This window comes from Pan paniscus, chromosome 8 (assembly GCF_029289425.2).
Source record: "Pan paniscus chromosome 8, NHGRI_mPanPan1-v2.0_pri, whole genome shotgun sequence".
NCBI classification, from domain to species: domain Eukaryota; kingdom Metazoa; phylum Chordata; class Mammalia; order Primates; family Hominidae; genus Pan; species Pan paniscus.
In genome coordinates, this window is record NC_073257.2 from 37,131,420 (window position 1) to 37,155,418 (window position 23,999).

The 23,999-nt window shown below is 41.1% G+C and overlaps 1 protein-coding gene across 11 annotated transcripts in view; it reads left to right on the plus strand.

The window, feature by feature from the left end:
* Positions 1-23,999, plus strand: part of KIAA1217 (KIAA1217 ortholog) — a 508,152-nt gene that overhangs the window by 389,803 nt on the left and 94,350 nt on the right. For 8 of the 11 annotated variants that reach the window (XM_063607293.1, XM_034930120.3, XM_034930117.3 and 5 more), the window contains exons 4-5: positions 4,237-4,435; positions 9,632-9,725. In XM_063607293.1, coding sequence (XP_063463363.1) covers positions 4,237-4,435; positions 9,632-9,725 — 293 coding nt within the window. Of the gene's footprint in view, positions 1-4,236; positions 4,436-9,631; positions 9,726-19,253; positions 19,938-23,999 lie in introns of those variants that run through there. The other 3 variants (XM_063607294.1, XM_057298832.2, XM_057298831.2) reach the window with 3 other exon arrangements.

Sequence of the window (23,999 nt, forward strand, 5' to 3'; positions counted from 1 at the left end):
AGTTACTTGAGAAGATTGCTTGAAGCCAGTAGTTTGAGGCTGCAGTGAGCTATGATCATACCACTGCACTCCAGCCTGGGTGACAGAGCAAGACCCCATCTCTTTAAAGATAAAAAACAAAAACAAAAACAAAAAAAAAAACTCTGAGCTCATGAAACTTACATGTTAGCAAGAGAAACTGATCATAAGCAATATCACTAATTAAAATATGAATTATAACATAGAGTAGAAAATGCTAAGAAAACAGACATAAAGCAAGTATAAGAGTAAGAAATAGTATGGAGAATGGCTACTAAAATTCTAGCTGAGGAGGCTAGGGAGGGCTTCACTGAGAAACCAACTTTATGGAGACCTGATGGTTTGGATAGGTATAGACCTAGATTGAAAATATTTCCCTCCAGGTTTTCAAAGGCATTGCTCCATTATCTTTTGGTTTCTGAAGTTCCTGTTGAGAAAGCTATTGCCTTTCTGATACCTGATCCTTCCTATGTGACTTTTTACCTGTTCTGGGGGCTTTTAGGATTTTCTGTTTTCCCCGTCTTCTGGAATGTCTCAGTGACAAACCTGTGTGTTGAGTATTTCATAAACTTTTACAATCTGCGATCTCATGTCCTTCAGTTTACAAGGAAAAAAGAACATTCTTATAATATTGTTTTGGAAAACTCTGTTTTTTCTGATCTCTTTTACCCAAATCTCCATTACTGGGGATCTGGGTGCTCTGACATGATTCTATGTTTCATATTGCTCTTCTCTCTTTTCCCATCTCTCAGTCTCTTTTTTTCGGAGGGGAGGTGGCTTCCACTTTCTGAGATTGCGTCAACTTTTTCTTCTTCACTGAATTTTAAAATTCTGCTCTCATGGTTCCTAGAGACTGATCTTATCCTCCAAATGCTCCCCCTTTTTCTGGACTGTTTGTTCTCTTCCGAGTTTCTTTTTCCTGTTTCTTTGGGTGTTTTCATTTGTGTTAGAAGCTTCTATAAAAATGTTTGTGACATCTTGGGAGTCAGTTAATGTAAGAGGGAGGCACGGTTGTAATTTTGGGAAGTTTTATATGTGGGTCTGGCTGCTTCGCTATGGGGTGACCAGACAGAATCTGAATATGACCCTCAAAAATCTGTTTGTCAGGCCAGACATGGTAGCTCATGGCTGTCATCCCAGAACTTTGGGAGTCCGAGGTGGTCAGATCACTTGAGCTCAGGAGTTTAAAACCAGCCTAGGCAACATGGCAAAATCCCATCACTAAAAAAAATATACAAAAAATTAGCTGGGTGTAGTGGTTCTCTCCTATGGTCCCAGGTACTCAGAGGGCTGAGGTGGGAGGATAGCTTGAATTCATGAGGTTGGGGCTGCAGTGAGCCCTGATCATGTCACTGCACTCCAGCCTAGGCAACAGAGCAAGGCAAGACTCAGTCTCTCACATACACACAAGTTTGTCTCTTCTCATGGGTCATTCAGCATTCCTAGAGGGGACCCTCCAGTGTCCTGACTAAGGGGCTGGCTCCTTTGCCAGCATTCGGTCGAGGGCATATCAGCCCCTTCCCCTATGCTTGGTCAGCCAGAATCCAGTGTGTTTGATGTGGACTCTTCCATCTTCTGTGGATGTGGTGGGTGGCTACCTGGCTGAGTGGGGTGGGAAGAGAGATGGACATTTGCTACATCAGTGGTCCCTAGCCTTTTTGGCACCAGGGACCGGTTTTGTGGAAGACAATTTTTCCATGGACAGGGTTAGGGGGAGATGGTTTCGGGATGATTCAAACGCATTACATTTAGCATGCACTTTATTTCTATTATTATTGCATTGTAATATATAATGAAATAATTATACAACTCACCATAATGTAGAATCAGTGAGCTTGTTTTCCTGTAACTAGTCAGTCCCATCTGGAGGTGATGAGTGACAGTGACAGATCATCAGGCATGGGATTCTCTTAAGGCGCATGCAACTTAGATCCCTCACCATGCAGAGTTCACAGTAGGGTTCACACTCCTATGAGAATCTTATGCTGCCGCTGATCTGACAGGAGGTGGAGCTCAGACAGTGATTCGAGCAATGGGGAGCAGCTGTAAATACAGATGAAGATTCCCTCGCTCAGCCATGGCTCACTTCCTGCTATGTGGCCCAGTTCCTAACAAGCCAAGGACTGGTACTTGTTTGTGGCCTGAAGGCTGGGGACCTTTGTGCTACACCATTTTAAAATCAAGTTCAGTCAGGCATCATGCATTCAACTCACTCTGCATTTCTACCTTCAGAAGGGTTGGGAGCCTCATTTCCTGAGTTTCCCTGGCTCTGTGTGTTTTATGTTGAGTTATTCCCTTGAAGGTTTAGGTATCAGCTTGCTCTTGTCTACTGTTAGTTCCTCTCTCATTCCCTTACTTCTTTGATGTATGCTTTTGTATCCCTTATTGTCACTTTAATGGAATTTCTGGAGGAAGCAGAGACAAATGTATTACATGGGCTGCCATATTGAACCGGAATTCATTCTTTTCTCTTTAGAGTCTCCCTTTCCAAAGCTTACTCCAGTGGTAGTAGTTCACCCCCAGTAGATTCTCACAAAAAGCAAGACTCAAATTCAGTGTCAGGATTGTGGATATCCTGTTTCAGTTATCTGTTTCCGAATAACAAATCACCCTAAGCATAGTGACTTCACATGACAGTCATTTATTTGCTTATCATTCTGCAATTTGGACAGTGCTTGGAGGGGCCATCTCATATCTGCTGGCATCAGCTGGGGTAGCTCACCTGGGGCTGGGGAGACCACTCCCAAGATGGCTCATCCACATAACCTCAGTGGTTCCAGCTGTAAAATGGGCGCTTAGATGGGGTGGTTCTTCAGCATGTGACCTCCCGTGTGGCTGGGTTGGACTCTTCAGAAGCTGAGTTCTGAAAGGAAACATCCCCAAACCAAGCTCACCAAGAGGACAAACTCCAGGGTGCAAACACATATCAAGCTTTCCTTTTGCATCCCACTTGCTAATATCCCATTGGCCAAAGCAAGTCACACAGCCAAGCCCAGAATCAACATGGAACAGAGCTGCTCTCCACAGATGGGTGACTGCTAGGAGGCAGGGTGCACTGGGGCTCACATACCCCCTGGGAACTCTGGGATCCTGTGCTTTTTCCATTTTATTTCTGAAACATTGAGGTGCCGGATTCTAGCACGATATGAACATTCAATAAATATGTATTAGAACCACAGAAATCTTGTTGCATTTCCACTGAAAATGTTTCTGAATGGACTAGACAGATTGAAGCTATGTAGCTTACCCATGGCTATAATGATTGTGTTCCTAGTTAATGAAAGACATGAAAAAAAATCACTCTATGAGGTCAGATTTCTAAATATACCTTTCCAAGGAATTAAGTATCGTCCTTTTTTTTTTTTTTTTAAGATGGAGTCTTACTCTATCGCCCAGGCTGGAGTGCAGTGGCGTGATCTCAGCTCACTGTAACCTCCCAGGTTCAAGCAATTCTCTTGCCTCAGCCTCCCGAGTAGCTGGGATTACAGGCATGTGCCACCACACCCAGCTAATTTTTGTATTTTTAGTAGAGATGGGGTTTCACCATGTTGGCCAGACTGGTCTGAAACTCTTGACCTTAAGTGATTCGCCTGCCTCAGCCTCCCAAAGTGCTGGGATTACAGGCGTGAGTCACCACGCCTGGCCAAGTATTGTCTTTTGCTTTAGGCTACCAGAGGTTTGCTTCTTGCATGTTTGTTTTTGAGTCAGGGTCTCACTCTATTACTTAGGCTGGAGTGCAGTGGCGCAATCATAGCTCACTGCAGCCTGCAACTCTGAGGCTCAAGTGATCTTCCCACCACAGCCTCCTGAGTAGCTGAGACTACAGTCATGTGCCACCACACCCAGCTAATTTTTTTTTCCAAAGAGATGGGATCTTGCTACATTGCCCAGGCGGGTCTCGAACTCCTGGCCTCAAGCAATCCTCTTGCCATGGCCTCCCAAAGCACTGGGATTACAGGCATAAGCCATTGCACCCAGCCCTTGAATTTTTGAAAATTAGGCTCTTTAACACCTGCTTGGACTTCAAAGAATGAAGGTGAGTACTTACACAATAACCAAACAGTGCATTCCTTGGAAATTCCAAACCTAGATCTCTTGTTACATGCTTGCCAAGCTTGTCCTGAACGTTCCTAAGTGCAGCAGGAAAGAAGTGGCTCAGCTTGTGCTGTGTCCCCTGAGTCTTGACCTGTGACTAATAACTGTTTCCTTTGTGTGCAGGGGTTCTCTATCTCCAGTATGGAGATGAAACCAAGCAGCTCAGGATGCCGAATGAAATCACAAGTGCAGACACAATCCGTGCTCTCTTCGTAAGTGCCTTTCCACAGCAGCTCACCATGAAAATGCTGGAATCGCCCAGTGTCGCCATTTACATCAAAGATGAAAGCAGAAATGTCTATTATGAATTAAATGATGTAAGGTAAGTTGTGACATCATTTTTTGCCTGCCATTTTGCCTTAGAGTTTTTTTTGGTTTTGTTTTGTTTTGTTTTTGAGGGTTTTTTTTTTTTACCACTATATTGCATTTAGAATGTTTTTTTGTTTTTTGTTTTTTGTTTTTTTTTGGTCCATCATATCCCTTTCATAGAGTTTATACCAAATTCTAATTTCTGTATATCCTAGTGAAGAAAGCAGATTCATTATCCTGATTGGTTGGGCTTATTTCACCCAGTCAGATGATTTCACTATCTCGTTTTCTACAATTCATTTACAGGGTATAGCTTATAAAAATGAGGACAAATTTCTCCCCCACAGATTTTTGAATGCTACATCTGAAAAGAACATTAGAAATGATTCAGTCCACCATTTTATCTAAGGGTTAGGGAAACTAAGGCCCAAAAAGGTAGCGGAGAGACCTGATCAAGGTCATAAGAGTTGTAGGCAGTACTTCATTCATATTGGAACTTTCCCAATTCCCTCTCAAGTGTTCTTTCCTCCATAGAAAGACCCTGTGGACATTTTAGGTAATGATCCCACTGGGTCGTTATTTACACATAACAAGTTAGAATAAAAGCAGTGGGCTCTGTATTATTTTCCATAAGAAAAGAGACTGAGAAGCATCTTCACTTTCCATTCATTTCTTAAAGAGTTGTCCTTTACCCAAAGATCTTACTTTCCAGGTGGCCTTTCCCCAGGGCCCCCAGTTGAATATCCTCCAAAATTAAGCTAAATGGACTCCTGCTATTGATGGGATTGAGAGTCAGTTAGAAATAAAAGCATCTCTCTCTCCCTCTCTCTCTCTCTTTTTTTTTTTTTTTTTTTTTTTTTTTTTTTTTTTTTTTTATGAGACAGTCTTGCTCTTTCGCCCAGGCTGGAGTACAATGGTGCGATCTCCGTTTACTGTAACCTCCGCCTCCTGGGTTCAAGCGATTCTCCTGCCTCAGCCTCCCAAGTAGCTGGGATTACAGGAGCCCGCCACCAGGCCCAGCTAATTTTTTTCTATTTTTAGTAGGTACGGGGTTTTACCACGTGGGTCAGGCTGGTCTCAAACTCCTGACCTCAGGTGATCTACCTGCCTCGGCCTCCCAAAGTGCTAGGATTACAGGTGTGAGCCACCGTGCCTGGCCTCATCTCTCTTTTTTTGAAGACAGGGTCTTGCTCTGTCACCCAGGCTGGACCTCACTGGCACGATCATGTCTCATTGCAGCCTCGACCTTCTGGGCTCAAATGATCCTCCCACCTCTGCCTTCCGAGTAGCTGGCACTACCGGCACATGCCACCACATCTGGCTAATTTTTAATCTTTTGTAGAGACAGAATCTCCCTATGTTGCCCAGGCTGGTCTGAAACTCCTGAGGCAAGCAATCCTCTAGTCTCGGACTCCCAAATGGTTGGGATTATAGGCGTGGGCCACCACACCTGGCTCAAAAGCATCTTTATTGTCATTTTGGTGTCATGTATACAGTAGAAAGAACTCATTTGATCTGTTCCAACCAAACAACCTGGAAAACAGGACTTAGATCAACACAAGCAATCAGTTGCTAGTATGGTCTCTAAACATTTTAGAACTCCACAGATTATTTAGTGACTAATCCAGCCATTTCATTTTATGGAACCAGAAACTCAGACGCATAAAATTTGAGGGACTTATTCAAAAGCACACAGCCAGCTAAGTACCAAGCTCTGCCCCAAATATGGCTGCTCACACTTCTTGGTCAAGAACTTTTTGATTCCTTCGAATGTTCCCTCACCAAATCACTGGAGGCAGAACTTGGGGTTTCTGAGTCCACACCCTGGGGGAATAGCAAGTTGCCCTGTTTCTTCATCATGGAATTAATGGGTACCACTTTTAAAAAGTATGCCTCTAGTGCATAATGAATGTAAACTGATCTGTATCTACCAATGATCACAAATGACATATTTAGGCATGTGCCCAGGTGTATGAGTAATTTAGAACTTTCAAAGTTTGACACATGCCTCAAGGTATAGATACTACATCTGTTTCACAACCTTACAGCTTTTTAAAAATGTATTTAAATATTCATGGGTACCCAAAAATTCATGTTTGTTTTTAAACTAAATTATTAATCAAGCTGTCACCAAAAGAAATTTTTTGCATTCACAAAGCGTAAACTTGAAACATGAAATAATCACATTATATTTAAAGACAATGTTTGTAGTAATATAATCCCACGTACTGTTTTTACATGGAGCTGCCAGTTACAACAATCATCTTACATTTCTGCCTTTGCAATTAGAGGAATTGAAGGACACAGTAATAGCAAGTAAACATGCAACTTAGGGAAGCCACACTTGATTATGGAGCTCAAGGCTGATGAGGTTATTATGAGTAATTGGGCCTCACTGTCTTGCAGCCTGTGCAAGGATTTTTATATTACAATGAGTCACCATTTTCTAGAGCTTTTCTCAAGCTTCAAAGTATGGCTACTTTGCCTTCTTTTTTACATTGTTTGGGAAAGTCGAGAAGTAGTCACAAAATAAAAGAAATGAGAGGGAGGAAAAAGAAGAAAAGGTCATGATTCTCCTTAATGGAAATCTAGTTGATAAAATAAATGAAACCATCAGTCAATATGTTGATATTTGTGAAAATGATGATCTTGTTGATCCGTAAGTTGTAGTAAGGATAGCCTAACTTTTTTTTTTTTTTGAGACAGAATTTCACTCTGTCGCCCAGGTTGGAGTGCAGTGGCATGATCTCAGTTCACTGCAGCCACCACCTCCTGGGTTCAAGCAATTCTCATGCCTCAGCCTCCCGAGTAGCTGGGACTACAGGTGTGCGCCACCACGCCAGGCTAATTTTTGTATTTTTAGTAGAGATGGGGTTTCACCATGTTGGCCAGGTTTGTCTCGAACTCCTGACCTCAAGTGATCTGCCCACCTCGGCCTCCCAAAGTGCTGGGATTATAAGCGTGACCCACTGCTCCCAGCTTGATAGCCTAATGTTATTTTTTAAAAACTCTCATTTAAAATATTTAAGTGGAAAGATCACCAATTTAAAAATTTGTCTGTAATTTTACTTTTCAGTTACTTTGATTTAAATAAAAAAAAGAACCTAAAAATGTTCAAATGTAGACAATGTTTTATTTGGTGATGACAGTAATGTTTATGCTATGTGAGCATATGCATGTCTCCAAAGAATTATTCTATTTCTTGATTTTATGCATTAAATGCCTTGATTATATTTTATTTGAATGGTAGAAGAAATTTTCACCACCAGCATTATATAAGACAAAAAAAAAAAAGGCTGGGCGCTGTGGCTCACGCCTGTAATCCCAGCACTTTGGGAGGCCAAGGTGGGCAGATCACGAGGTCAGGAGATCAAGACCATCCTGGCTAACACAGTGAAAACCCGTCTCTACTGAAAATACAAAAAATTAGCTGGGCGTGGTGGCGGGCACCTGTAGTCCCAGCTGCTGGGGAGGCTAAGGCAGGAGAATGCTGTGAACCCGGGAAGCGGAACTCACAGTGAGCCGAGACGGTGCCACTGCACTCCAGCCTGGGCGACAGAGTGAGACTCCGTCTCAAAAAAAAAAAAAAAAAAAAAAAGACAAAAGAAAAGTATCATGTAGATTTCAACTGGAGACAGTGACTTTAATCTTCTAAGTTCAGAGACAAATTTCACTGCACTTCCTTCAGTGTTTCTGAAGCGTGAGCATATTTGCTAAACAGTTGCCTATCTCATCATTGTGTTAGGCTCCTCATATTTTCCTTAGGGAAATGCTACCGAGAGTTCAGGTCAGAATATTGTGTTGTAAATGTTGCCACAGTAAATGCAACCCCGGCCTTTACTGTTGGTTCATCTCAGATGAATATGTTTCTAAAGTCATGATAAACCAACCTCATGCATTTTAAATACCTCCAGAATCACAGTTAGTCTTTTTCATGGCTCCCGTGAGGTTTTCTAGTTTTTCACGTCCTCGCCTGTGACTCCTTCCTCTGGCCAAATGGGGAGCTCCTTTAGTGAAACCCCACATCCTTACCTCTGTGAGTCTCCCCTTCATATTCACCGAGCCCCCTTTAATAACAGGGCTGCTGGTTCCCCCTCAAGCCGACTCCTAACAAGCTACTGGAGCAACCGTGCAAGCTTGGGCTAGTCATTGCTTCAAAGCAATTACTGGCGGATATTTAAAGGAGAGAGAGAAGACTAGTCCAAGAATCCTCCACTTCAGTTAAAACAGAAACACAAGCCAGTAATCCCAGTGATTGGGTCAGCCCACTAAATGAGGCTGCACCTGGAAGAGAGGAATTCTTCCTCCTGCACACATTTCTCTGAGCTAGCCCAGCCGGCATTGGAAGGGATCACAGTGTAGACAGAGCCAAAAGGGCCTTGGGTGGCCCTTCTGCTGATGAAAGCTGAACATGGAGGGAGAGAGACTTCATAGATATTCATGTGCTCTTCGATAATTTTAAGGTAGGCTCTGATCCTGTCTTTTGCTACGTTATGACACCTTGGCTCTAAGAGCTGGGTTCAGAGAAAAAAGAAGAATTTACCTGCTGCTATTTCTTCACATCCAGCAATTCGATTTGTATATAGAAAAACTAATTTTCTAACCCACTATGGAAGGAAAAAAGGCACGGTAAAGATATTAGATCTTTGTGGTACTGTTTTTTTTTTTTTTTTTTTTTTCTGGACTCCAGATACCTTTTCTTTCAATTGCCGAAAGTGTTTGAAGGCAAAAAAAAAAAAAAAGAAAGAAAAAGAAAAAAATCTTCTTTCATGTACATTCATTAGATAAGCAGCAAACCAGGTGTTTGGGAAAAGTAAACAATTAAATATTTAAATATTAACCAAATCTCTTTGAATGTATTGTAAATATTGGAACTTTATTGTTTTTTTTTTAAAGCCTTAGCTTTCCATACTCGGAATCTTGAAAGAAAGTTCATGCTACCCAACATTTATGGGTGGGGAGCTATACTGGAGCAATAATACTTTCTTGGGGAACAAGAAAAGGAGAGAAAAGCTGAAGTCATTTTTCTTCTTCTTTTCCGTATTTATAATTGCCTATTTTATGGTCACATAGCTTTTGACTGGCGTACTGTAGATAGCCTTTGGATTGTCTGTTCATGTTTTTTACCTGATCTTTAAGGGCAGGCTAAGGAAATGGCCAAAGTCAGGCTTCTTTCATCTGCCATAGTTATCGATGTTTTTGATTCCAGGAACATTCAAGACAGATCACTCCTCAAAGTGTACAACAAGGATCCTGCACATGCGTTTAATCACACACCAAAAACTATGAATGGAGACATGAGGGTAAGTGTTTCTGTCCTATTTTTACTTATCTTCAGTGGGTCAAAGCGTCCCTCCTCTTGCTTGTACTCCTGATGTAATCAGAACTCTACAACTGAGTTTTGGAGGGTTCTCTGCACTCATCTCACCTAGTGGATCATTATTTGTTCTTGGTAGAGAAGTAAGATTTCCTGGTTATTTAGGGCAAAGGGATTAAAATAAGGCTGGACACATCCTAATTTATCTTTAAGCAAGGAGTTATGTCCTTACTTTAAATGAATTCTGAAAATCTTCCTATAAAAGGGTCCCTGGTCCACAATATATTAACTGACTCAGAAGATCTCTTGCATTTCTTTTCTCCAATTAAAGCAAACCTAACATACAAAAAGGCAAACAGCAAGGTGCACAATTGCATGGAAAATCTATTCATATTCTTACATTAGCTCTTCCAAGTTCTAACATTCTAATTCAATTTCTCACCTTCTAATTCAGGAGCTACCCTGGAAGAAGTTCGTTGTTGTACTGTCTTAAATATTACCATATCCTCTCTGAACCATGCTGAGGTCATAATACAAAAATCTGCATGATTTGGGAACTAAAATTCTCTAGCTTTAGATTGTCTCAGGAGATTATCCAAACATTCAAAGCACACAGGGATGTTTTGAAGAAAAAAGAAGGAGAAACTGAAAAAGCAGATTTTAAGATCACATTAATGCAGGTCCACTAGAAATTGAGTTTCTAAAAATAAGGCTACATTCCTCTGTAGCAAAACTGGGAGGTAAAAAGAAGATTAGCTTCTCAGCTGTACACCCCCTACACACACACACACACACATTTGGAAGACACTGTGCCATTTTTTCTCATCTTTTCTACAGATTAGCACTTGGCTGGATGCTCAAGTTTAACTAGAAAAAAAAAAAAATAAATGATTACCTTTTATTGCCAAAGAAACCCAGGCACTGTTCTGTCTTGGAGCTGCAGTTTTGTTCCTGAGCGAGGCTGTCTCTGCTTCCTGATAGTACATATTAGTTTCCTGTTGCTGCTGTAATAAATTAGGACAAATTCAGTGACTTAAAACAACACAGATTTACTCTCTTAAATTTTAGAGTCTGTAGACTGAAAGTCTCTCTGGTCTGACATAAGGGGTCACCAGCAGGTATGCATTCTTTTCTGGAGGCCCTAGGGAGAATCTTTTCTTTCTTTTTTTTTTTTTCCCCCAACTTCTAGAGGTCATCAACATTTCTTGGTTTGCTGTCCTCTTCCTCCATCTTCAAACCCAGCAAGATAGCTTCCCTTTGACCCTGCTTCCATGCTCACATCCCTAACCCTCCCACGTCCACTTTTAAGGACACTTTAAGGACATTGAGCCTCCCTTATCCTCCAGAAAAATCTCCCTATTTCAAGGTCAGCTGACTGGCAATCTTGACTCCCCCTTTTCCATGTAACCTGATGTAGTCACAGGTTGAGGGGACTAGGATGCAGACATCTTTCAGGGACCAGCATTCTGCTTTCCATATGGGGTAAGTTTAGAACCATAAAAGAAGCCAGCAGATCTAGCTGAAAGTGCTGGGAGAAGATCTGTCCTTCTGGACTGGAATATGAATGACGACATTGTGGGATCAGAGCCTACGCTTCTGGAGGGAAAGGCCTCTCACGTACTCAACTGCTGTTATTTTTGTGTCAGAAATGATGTGTGACTTGAATTGAAAGCTGTGTCGCTACTTCAGAAATTCTAGGATTTTCAGCCTTATTTTGCCAGTTATACTTTATGTGTAAACCAGAGCCACATGGAGACAGATTGAGTCATGCCAATCGTGAAGCATGGACTAAATATTACAGCACCATTTGCCTTTTATTACTCTGTTATTCTGTTTCTTGGAGACATTCATCAATGTCTTCGCTCCTTGAATATCTTTATTTTTTGCTATGTCTAGCCTTCACCCTGGAGTTCCATGGTGCTGAGAGTTCTGTTCCTATCACATAGAGCCATTTCCACACCGGTGCCCCAGAATCGCCTCTGAGAATCTTGTCTGTGGCTGGAAATACATCTGTTTTAACCCTCCAGCAGCTCTAATACCTACGTAAGGACCAGCAGTGAGGACTGAGAGAATCGAATATTGACCGTATGAACAAAGCTGATCAGGATATGCAGAACATGTGCCGTGGGTTTCTGCAGAGTGGTTCTGTTCTTACTTGAGGTTGAAACCCTGCTGATCACTTTTTCTGGGTTACCCAGAGCCTACTTTAAGCCCTCATTTTGTGTGTGTGAGAAATTCAATCATTGTCCCCAAATGAAGGGACAGTAAATGTTCACCATCTAACCAGCAGAAAAGCTTTTGTGTTTCAATGCAGATTACTTAGAAATGAGAAATAGAAAGCGGTTTCAAAGCCAGCTAGGTGTGATCATGCCTGCAGTTTGCAACTTGGTTCCTGTTCACAGATTGCAGACACTAAAAGGCATGGAATTCAGCTGCCCTCACCTTTTGGCTCTGCAGGTTGGAATTCTTTTTCCTTTCTTGATGAATGTGGCTGCATTGCCATTAAAGGGCAGGAAGCTTTGTTGAGCCCTGCCTCTGGAGTCCAGCTGCACAACCCACTGCCCATGGTGGAGAACAGAAACAGAGAACAGAGCAAGCATCAATTGTTGTAGACTAAACCACGCTGCAGGGTGGGGTTAGGGAACTCCGTCCTCCCTTATGTTTGCAATGTGAGCGTGGCCATGAAGGAATTAGATGCTGACTACTCACATGAGTCAGTCACTGCAGTCCTGCCCCTGATGTCATTAGACCTCACTCCCCAGCCTCCAGAGACAGCCTGGCACAGACCTCCCAGCTGCCTGCTTATGACCAATAAACATGCATGTCATGAAAAACATCAGTTGGAATAAGCAGAGGGGCAACAAAAGTCACACCAGAACTCCTCAGGGGCTTCTGAGACTTTCCTTAACCAATGAATGTAATATCTTGCCTTTGAAAGAAAAGAAAATGTAAAACTCTCCATCTAAAACAGTCTTCCCAGAGCGGTTTTATGATTGGAAATGTGTTACTCAGGAAGCGTGCTAGACTAGGCCTCAGAGTGTGCGTGGAATGCATGCTTGGTGGGGAAAACGTGTACTAAATTTTCATCTAGCATCTAGCTGAGCATTTTTGAGGCTAGTCTGTCTAAGGAGACTTGTGGTTCTCGGCTGGAACTCAGCATACCTGGCTCCTGTTTCTCTACCCACCACCCTGATCTAATTTAATTGCATGGCTTTTGTTTCCTTACATCAGATAGGAGCTTTGATAATTCAGTTCCCAAGGGACTGAGCTCACCATATGGAACAGGCCCTTTTGCAAAATTTATATATGTACTCACAGGGTTTTAAATTCACAAATGTACAACTTGAAGATGGAACCATTCCATTTCATGACTCTCAAAAAGTACACGTTTTTCCATACCAGCAGTTTGTTGAAGGAACTGGACAATTCTGCTTTGAGGGTGACTTGCTAGTCACCAAACCTGGTGGCTTTTTCATAGTGTGGGGGCTTCTCCACCTTCTTGTGTGCTTTAAGACAACTTTCCAAGACTCTCTGCTCTCATCATTTAATACTCTCCCTCTTCTCTGCTTCCTTTAATTTCTCTTGCATGTCTTTGATTTTTACTTGTATATAGACAATTACCAGATTGGCCCTACCTCTTAAATTATTCCCCAATACCCAAGGTAATTACTGCCTCCCACCCCTCTTCTACTGATCTTTGTATTTGACACCAGTGAATGGTCTCCTTATAAATCATTGGTCTCCATGTCACTTTTGTGTCTAAATACCTTGTCTGCATTCACAGACACCTCAGCTTCCTTCATTCTCTAACTCTTCTTCCTCTTGCCTGTGTTTAAGCAGGCTTCTCTAGTTTGGAGTTTATTTGTTTTGTTTTTTTTAAATTTACTCTTTTTTATCTGAACCTTTGCACTTGTGATTTTTATCTTACCACTTGTTTGACTATTACATCAGTGTGGTTGACCCTTGAAGCCATATCCCTAACTCTGCCATCTCTAGAATTCAAGACCCAAATGTTCAGCTTCTAAGTGTCTTCATATGGAGATCATTTCTGTGGTTTCCAATGCATTCTGTTGAAGAAAAAATTCCTAATCTTTTTTCCACTCAAGTCTATCCTTCTTGATTACCTTTTGAAGAATGGAGGGGCTATGATGGGGTATGTGTGTATGTGTGTGCACATGCATGTGTGCCTGTGTGTGTATGCATGCATATTTTGGGACTGTGGGAGGAGGGATGTAAAACATCGAGTTATCAATGATTCTTCTCTTGCCTGACCTTTATTCTTCCATGCATCCAGCTGGTCACCAGAGTTCATCCACTCCACTCTGCAAGGCCTCTAACAGATGACCCTTCTGCCACTGCCTGTACCAGTATTCTTACAATAGCTAACTTATTTGAGCATTTATTAAGCACTTTTGTGGGATTTTTTTTTTTTTTTTTTTTTTGAGAGGGAGTCTCGCTGTGCCATCCAGGCTGGAGTGCAGTGTTGCAATCTCGTCTCATTGTAACCTCTGCCTCCCAGGTTCAAGCGATTCTCCCACCTCAGCCTACTGAGTAGCTGGGATTACAGGCATGCACCACTATGCCTGGCTAATTTTTGTATTTTTAGAAGAAATGGGATTTTTCCATGTTGGCCAGGCTGGTCTCAAACTCCTGACCTCAGGTGATCCATCCGCCTCGGCCTCCTAAAGTGCTGGATTTACAGGCGTGAGCCACCATGCCCAGCCCATAATAAAATCTTTTACAAAATAATAAAAACTTGTTTTTAGAGCCCAAATAAAAGACTTTCTACTCCAGGAAGCTTTCGCTAATGCTCTGTCAGAATTCATCTTTCCCTTTTGGGGGCCTGTTGCACGTTCGCTTTGTGTTATAATCATTTAGCTGTGTGTTCATCTCATGCAAAAGACTGTACACTCTTCAAAGCCACAAGCCATATTATGTGATGATTCATCTTCACGTCCCTCCAAAAACCAGTCATGGCATCTTAACCCCTGGTGAGTGCAGAGTAAACACACTTGTTAAACAGGATGCGCTGAGTGTCCTACTGATGGTCCTACAAATGCCATATTATTCATTTTCTATCATTAATGAGGACCCACTGTAAAAATATCTCTCTGTTCTCATCACCAGAAATAGTTGTGCTTCTCCTGGTTTATTTTTATCATATGGACACTTTGAGTCTTGTAAGTGATCATTTTCCCTCTTTGTGTTGCTACTCTAAAGCTTAGAATTAAATCTGTGGCCCACCCACAGCAAGGGTACAGGCATTTGTGGCGTGTGTTTTGTGTGTTGGCTTCATTCCTGGACTCTCTTTTTAATTCTCCTACTTTCATCTTCCTTTGGTTGCACATTCTACTTTGACTTCTTTTTTCTGTAAAACTGTAAAAATGTATAGGAACTCTATTAATTTCTTGGTGCAATCTATCAGGATATAAATAATATTCATTCTCTACCATCGTTGTTCTAGATAGAAGATAGCAAACCTTTTTGTGTCTGCAGAGTAGGCAGTGTGTTAAGTACTTTACATATTATTTAAATTAGTCAGTAACTCTGGCAAAGTGGGTATACTGACTTCATTTTCACAGGTGATAAAACTGAAGCCAAAGAGGTCTTTCCCAAGCTCACGCATCTGATCAATGTCGGACACTGGATTTGAACTTGTTTCTGCTTGTTTATACACAGCCCACAGCCTCCCTTCCTTGATATTTCCATTTAAGTTTTGCAATTTTGAAGTGATGTTCCTACTAAGACTTTAGAACACACAAAATATCCTTTATTAAACATTTGTTTCATTTCTTTTTTAAATTATTATTATACTTTAAGTTTTAGGGTACATGTGCACAACGTGCAGGTTTGTTACATATGTATACATGTGCCATGTTGGTGTGCTGCACCCATTAACTCATCATTTAGCATTAGGTATATCCTAATGCTATCCCTCCCCCCTCCCCCCACCCCACAACAGTCCCTGGTGTGTGATGTTCCCCTTCCTGTGTCCATGTGTTCTCATTCTTCAATTCCCACCAATGAGTTAGAACATGCGGTGTTTGGTTTTTTGTCCTTGCGATAGTTTGCTGAGAATGATGGTTTCCAGCTTCATCCATGTCCCTACAAAGGACATGAACTCATCATTTTTTATGGCTGCATAGTATTCCATGGTGTATATGTGCCACATTTTCTTAATCCAGTCTATCATTGTTGGACATTTGGGTTGGTTCCAAGTCTTTGCTATTGTGAATAGTGCCGCAATAAACATACCTGTGCATGTGTCTTTATAGCAGCATGATTTATAAGCCTTTGGGTATATACCCACTAATGGGATGGCTGGGTCAAATGGTATTTCTAGTTCTAGATCCCTGAGGGATCGCCACACCAACTTCCACAATGGTTGAACTAGTTTACAGTCCCACCAACAGTGTAAAAGTGTTCCTATTTCTCCACATCCTCTCCAGCACCTGTTGTTTCCTGACTTTTTAATGATCGCCATTCTAACTGGCGTGAGATGGTATCTCATTGTGGTTTTGATTTGCATTTCTCTGATGGCCAGTGATGATGAGCATTTTTTCATGTGTTTTCTGGCTGCATAAATGTCTTCTTTTGAGAAGTGTCTGTTCATATCCTTCACCCACTTGTTGATGGGGTTGTTTGTTTTTTTCTTGTAAATTTGTTTGAGTTCATTTTAGATTCTGGATATTAGCACTTTGTCAGATGAGTAGGTTGCTTAATTTCATTATACATCTCTTTCATGGTATCTTTTTATATTTAATTTTGCTTCATTCTCTTCTCTTCTGAGCACACTAAAAATATATCCATTAAAAAAAGAAAAGAAAAGAAAAAGAGTGAGTTGCCCATTTAGTATGTGTGTCTGCAGTGGCCACTGAACTCAGAGCACTTTTTCTCACAGGGCAGTGTTCTTGTTGAGAAGAGGGGTTTGGGATTCAGGGAGTATCAAGTCATCCCGTAGTAACAAAAGAATCCCACAGAAATGGAAGTTTCAGGAAACACTCCTAGCTGATTATCTATTTAGAGATCGTTTTTGACCCACCTGTAATATCCCCTTCACTCATGCAATGACAACGGTATCAATAACTAACATTCCTGACGTGCTTACTCTGTGCCAGTCACCATACTGAGCAATTTGCTTGTATTTACTGCCATTTGATTTTCACACCTATACAATGTGAGAGAAGTTCTTATTATTCTCCTGTTTCAGAAGTGGAAGCTGAGGCTTAAGAGAGGTCAGTGTGTTTGCTCAAAGCAAACCCAGCTAAAGAGGAGTGGAGCTGAATTTAGAGCCAGGCAGGCCAACTCTAGAATTGGCCTTTGTAATCATGCCTGTGGTCACTACCGTCCGTCCTTTCCCACCACTGTCTTCATCAGCGTGTCCATGAGTCATCGCCACATGTCCATGGGCCGCTCATTTCTGAAGACCTAACCCAGAAGCCACTCTCTTCATCAAGCCTCTCTCACTCTTCTCTTTCCAAACCTCACCACTCACTGTCCCTTCTCGAAACTTCCATAGAATTTCACCTCCCTGCCCCGCTCTCTTTGTGCACTCGCCTTTTCCTGCCTGCACTGAGTTATTGATGCACGCATCTTTTTCTTTTCCTTTCACCATTTTATTCTTTTTTTAATGAATGATTTATATATTTATTTATTTATCTATTTATTTTATACTTTAAGTTCTGGGGTACATGTGCACAATGTGTTATATATGTGTACATGTGCACAATGTGTTATATATGTATACATGTGCCATGTTGTTGTGCTGCACCCATTAACTCATCCTTACATTAGGTATATCTCCTAATGCTATGCCTCCCCACTCCTCCCACCCCACGACAGGCCCCAGTGTGTGATGTTCCCCACCCTGTGTCCAAGTGTTCTCATTATTCAATTCCCACCTATGAGTGAGAACATGCGGTGTTTGGTTTTCTGTCCACACGTCTTAAGTGTCTTTCAGCTCTAAGCTTCTCGGGGACAGGGTCTCCATTTCATTCATCTTCACGCTCCCCGTCGCTCTCTCGGACAATGCCCTGCCCTGAGTAGATTCTCATTAAATACCTGGATAGAAAAAGATACTTACTTCAGCCCTTTTCTATCACCAACTTTCAGTTAGTTAGTGCCTTATCTACTAAGAGCGATACAGTGATTTGTAAAGGTACGTGTTTTAGGCTTATAGCACATTACCTAATATATCCCGCTATTGGCCACTGACCCAAATGAGAAATAAGAATGTCTGCCTTTCCTCAGTCTATCAGTATAATTTGATAGAAGTTAATTACCCTGGGCTGAGCGCGGTGGCTCACACCTGTAATCCCAGCACTTTGGGAGGCTGAGGCGGGCAGATCACGAGGTCAAGAGATCAAGACCATCCTGGCCAAGATGGTGAAACCCTATCTCTACTAAAAATACAAAAATTAGCTGGGTGTGGTGGCGCGTGCCTATAGTCCCAGCTACTCAGGAGGCTGAGGCAGGAGAATCACTTGAACCCCGGAGGCAGAGATTGCAGTGAGCCGAGATCACACCACTGTACTCCAGCCTGGTGACAGAGTGAGACTCCACCTCAAAAAAAAAGAAGTTAATAACCCTGAAGTTTAAGAATAACAATAAAGAAAAAATCTGCTTTGTCATTAAAATAAGTGTTCATCAGAAATACACAGTTATCTAACCTTTTTTTGTGTGTGGGGGGCTGGAGTTTTCAGGAGTTGAATTCACCTGTGGTAGAACGTAAACGAAATACCTAGATAACAAATCTAAATAAGATAGATCTGATTTTGCTGTGTTTATAATTCACTAGGACAAATCTTGCTTTTATTTTGCTTTATTTTTATTTTATTTTGAAGGCAGGGTCTTGCTCTGTCACCCAGGTTGGAATGCAGTGGCACAATCATGGCTCACTGCAGCCTCAGCCTCCCTGGTTCAAGTGATCCTCTGCCTCAGCCTCCTGATTAGCTGGAACTACTGGCACACACCACAATACTTGGCTAATTTTCTGAATTCTTTGTAGAGACACAGTCTCCCTATGTTGCCCAGGCTGGCTTTGAACTCCTAGGCTCCAGGGATCCTCCCTCCATGCCTTCCAAAGTGCTGGGATTACAGGCATGAGTCACTGTGCCTGGCCCCTTGCTTTTAGATTGAGTCGATAGTCAGTATTTCAAATATCTCTAAACTTACAACGTAAGGGTGATGATTTTAGAACAGTTAACCTAACTTCATTACTGTAAGCGTTTACTGATTCACTCAATCAGCCATAGTGAGTCAGATCCTTCCTCTGGTCTCAGCTCTCATGCAAGATCCTGAAGATATATTGGCAAAAAGCAATAATGATACAGACAATAATCAATTAACTCAATAATCAATAATGATACAGACATCTATAATTTTTCACATAAGTTCAGGCTCATGAAATCCTTGCCTGTGTTCTATAATTTGCTGGAGTTAACACTATGGAACTCATTTATCAGTGATATACATAATGATATCTTTTTTATATTGTGGTTTTCTGGGAGGCAAAAAGATGTTTCTGTTATGATTGATAAGGAAGGACTCTTACAGAAATGATTAGCTAGGCAAACACATTTGAATACAGTGGCTATCCAGAACATGGGAGATATTTTCTTGTTCCTTCTCTGCTTCCAGTTATAAAGTCTTATTTTTTAGAAGCATGAAAAGGTAATATATGCACATCTGATATGCAACTTCCAAGTGATACAAATCTCATCTTTCCTGCTGCGTGGCTGCTTGCTTTTCCTTGTACTATTTTTTTTTTATTTTTTGTCATTGAGAGGTTATGACAACATGAGCCATATTGTATTTATAAACATCACGTGTTTCCTTGATATGGCTTGCAGTTTCTGCCAGACAGAACACATGGAAGAAACATTTCTCGTTAGTTCAGCATTGGTTTTAGTTATGCTGATTTCCGGGACAGGAAAAATGCCTTCCTACTCAGAATTAACTTTCATAGAGTAGAAACAAAACCTCTGAATGTCCATGAAATAGTTTTAACAAGAGTGGATACTGCTCCTTTAAACCACATATTTTGACTAAAAGCTTCCTTCTGTAAAAAACCCAAGGCTTGCATTTAGTCACCATGAAGACAGGCAAAGCTGAAAGCATTGGAGAGAGGGGTGGTTTCGAGGTCTCTGCAAGTCTAGAAAGTTTCTTCTAGAAAAGAAAGGCTCACGGAAAATGTAAGGTAAGAACTGTGCCTTTATGATAGGATATTATCTTTAGAATCTTTTTTCATGCTCTGGCACGTTTATCTTTCATTAGCTTGTCTTCTGTATTGAAGTTCAATGCAATAGGCGATTGCAATTTTAGGTTTTATTTTAACTTCTTGCACACTGCCTAGAAGAAAACCTCTCTTTGTTATTGACATTATTCTGTTTTTTTGAAATCCACTTAAATTAAACTGGGCTGGTCTTCAATCTATAAATCTTGTGGTCTAGTTTCTGGCTAACCTTATAATTTGGAATGGGATTTAAAGTGCCAACATAGTTTGCTTTTACAGGTCTTGTTGATTTATGTGCTCTGTGACAATTTTCAGTGTTTTCATGAAGATGTTGACATACATTCAGTGTCTGAGGCAAAGTCGATAATTTGAAGGCATGGTACAAACAAGGAGGGAAATTCATATGTGTCCTTGAACATTCCAGGGAAAAATTAATTTGGTGTTTTGTTCTTGTGAAAATCACTTTAAATTTTAAAATAAAAATAGCCTTTATCCTGGTCTTGAAAAAATTTTAAAGAAATAGCAGTTTAATCTGTATGAAATCACATGAAAAACTTCTGCAGTTTTAAATGATAAGCTTGGTATAACAAATCTCTTATAGCAGGTTTAGTGATTGCCTGAAAAAGTCTTTGACAGAAATCTTGTTTACTTGAGATAACTATTCTGTCAACTCTTGCAGTAATTCACTCACAATATTTTTGCATTGATTTCCTTTAAAGGAATTTAATAAGAGCAATGCCCTTTTAAATCAGTCTGTTTCCTTTCAAAAGTACATGTGTTCATGAATTTGCTTGTTCATATTTCTGTGGATATCTTTATCCCAGTTTATAGATGAGTTAATATACCTGAGAAGTTGTTATCCAATGTGGTTTACGTAATATCTATTATTTTATTTAGTCATCATGATAACCCTATGGAATAGGTACTATTACACCCATTTTAAGTTTGGAAAACCAAGGCTCAGAGAGGAACAAGATCAAGATCACACACTTGTAAGTAACAGAGCTGGGATTTAAATCCAGGCTGACTGTCTTCCTTGTTTTTAAGTCCTGGACAGCACAGCCTCAATAGTAGCTGAGAGCTTCAGGTCTGTAATCAAATATAGATGACTTATCTTGAAAATAATAATAATATATAAGTAATGTTTACGTGGCTTCAGGATAAACTATTTTTTACTTTTCTGGAATTTTATTTTATTTTAGATCTGTAGCCTCCAAAACCTAGTATCACACTGGTTGCTTATCCAGGCACCTGGTTACAACTTACTCAGAGCATAATGAAAACAGTGAACATCAGAGAGTGTAGAGATAGAGAAAAGCACTTTGGATAAACGACTCTTCCTTCTTTACTACACAGACCTTTCCTGCTCTCTTCTTTGCTTCATGTGCCGTGTTGCTCATAAAAAAATGTTTCCATAGGACAGAGCAGGAAGCTTGTTTGTGAGCTTGATTTGGGAGCGAGAAAGTATCTTTGAACGGAGACTGGCTAACTGTGCCTGCCCACTGCCCTTCAGGCTGCTGGCAGAGCTCTCAGGAGGGGGACAGGAAGAATGTTAAGGCTGAAGGTGGAGGGTTCTGAAGTTAGGGCAGCTGGCTCAGCTGCCTGAGAGCCCAAACTTCACCTTCAACAGTGCTCTTCCCACCTCCTCCTGAAGATTGAGACATCAACACAGCAGCAAAAATATCCTGGTGATTTGTGATGCAAAGTAATTACTGCTAACAGCATCAACGGGGGATGCAGCTGCTCACAACACAGGCTTCAGGATCAAGGCTTCCAGCCCCAGTTCAGCATAAAATCCAGGATTGGCTACACAACCAACACAACTCAAAGTTGATTGGAGCAGAACCTTCCTTCTCCCCAGCAGGTCCTAGGGTTAGCTCCCAAAGAGTTCTGAGCCGTGGCTGGCTGGAGTGCACATGAGAGGTTTTTGCCACATCCCTCTGCCCTTTGATATCCAAACCACATCCCTTTTCTTTGCTCTTATAAGTACAGGTGTTGGCGGAAATTGCTTTTGACTGGGGACATATGTCCTTTCATTTTCAAGTTGCATCCCTTGTACCTGCATGTTGTTCACTTGCTGAGGTCTTGCTTTTCTGTGTTCTTTGTGGGTTCGCAGCAAGGCATCCCAGACCATACTAGGCTGTTGTCTACCACATCAGCCTAGGCACCCTGAGTCCCAGACCCTACTCCATAGAGGGCTTCCAAGGGACCATTTTTCTCTTGATGCTGTTTCTAACATTTCTCAAATGAGTGTGTGTTACTTTTATATAAATTTGGGGGTAGGGAGAGAACACGTTAATCTTTTAAAAAGAAAAAAGTGTTTTTAAGATACATTTTGCCTACTGGTAACACATTTTCTTCTGTCCTAGTTTTTCTTGTGGAGCAGGTGATCTCTGCTTGCATGTGGTTTGCAGAAGTCATAGATACTCTGTCCGCTTTTGAGGAACTAGAGCTGGCTACTGCAGACTTGTAATTGAGAAGACAAACCTGACCTGCACCACCGGTGCTCCCTCAAGAAACAGCCCTGAAACTAATAATAATTTTTTAAAAGACGGTTAATGGTACAGAGAAATCATTTAGAAGGAATGAGTGAGACGGCTGGGCACGGTGGCTCACGCCTGTATTTCCAGCACTTTGGGAGGCCGAGGCGGGCAGATCATGAGGTCAGGAGATCAAGACCATCCTGGCTAACACAGTGAAACCCCGTCTCTACTTAAAATACAAAAAAAAAAAATTAGCTGGGCGTGGTGGTGGGCGCCTGTAGTCCCAGCTACTCGGGAGGCTGAGGCAGGAGAATGGGGTGAACCCGGGAGTTTGAGCTTGCAGTGAGCCGAGATCGCACCACTGCACTCCAGCCTGAGTGACAAAGCAAGACTGTCTCAAAAAAAAAAAAAAAAATAGAATGAATGAGACCTAGTATTTGCTAGCACAACAGAATGCCTATAGTCAAAAATAATTTAATTGTACATTTTAAAATAACTAAAAGAGTATAGCTGAAATGTTTGTAACACAAAGGAGAAATGCTTGAGGTGACAGACACCCCATTTACCCTGATGCGATTATTACGCATTGCATGCTGTATCAAAATATCTCATGTAACCCATAAATATATACACCTACTCTGTTGGCACAAAAATTAAAAATGAAAAAAAGAAAGAAAGAGGCCTGACTTATTTGGAGTCGTAGGATTTTTGAAATAGAAAGAAGGTCTTAGACATCATCTTTTGTAACCCATTGCCCTGTAACTTGAGACCCAGGAGTTCCAGAGTGGTTGGAGTGAGATGGTCAAGATCACAAAATAAAGAAGTGACAAAAATAGGGTTGGATCTCAAGTCACCGTTCCCAAGACCAGACCCTTGTCTCTATGCAGTGCCATTTCAGCCTGTTCTCTGCTTTTGTTCTCACCCCTCTGGATCTTATGAGGTTTGTCTTCTTGATTGATTTAGAAAAACACTATCTATTTGACTTCTCTTAGCCATCTTTTGTGGTACCTGAGTCCTGCCAGCTTTCACTAATCCTCTAGAAAGCAGGACAACTCTCTCTTTTCTGGATTATCTTACTAAAAGAGAACCAGAAATCCTGTAGTTAGGCCAGAGCTGATTAATTGAAAATGCATGAGCCTGGACTAAAAATAAATGGATTTTAAGCTAACCAGATTTAGATTATCCAGTATTTTTTATGGAAGGAGAATAGGCCATCATGTCAACTGAAAAATAGCAGCTGTTTCAAATTATGAGATACTTTGAATAGAGCAATATTGGCTCAGCAAGGTTGTACAGTGTTATGGCATTATTTTAAAAAACAACCTCTTTGCTGTGGCAAATAGCTCCTGCAGTTATGCTGTTTGAAATGTTAATGTATGACTCCTCACATTACTTTCAAAGTTGTTTATTGCTTGGAACCAGTGATTTTAGGTGGCAACTAGAAAAACAGTTTGTAAATGGTAATAATTATATGATGTTGTTTTGAATGAATGTTGGAAAGACTGGTAGCACAAAGAACGTGAGAGTTACTTTTCATTAACTC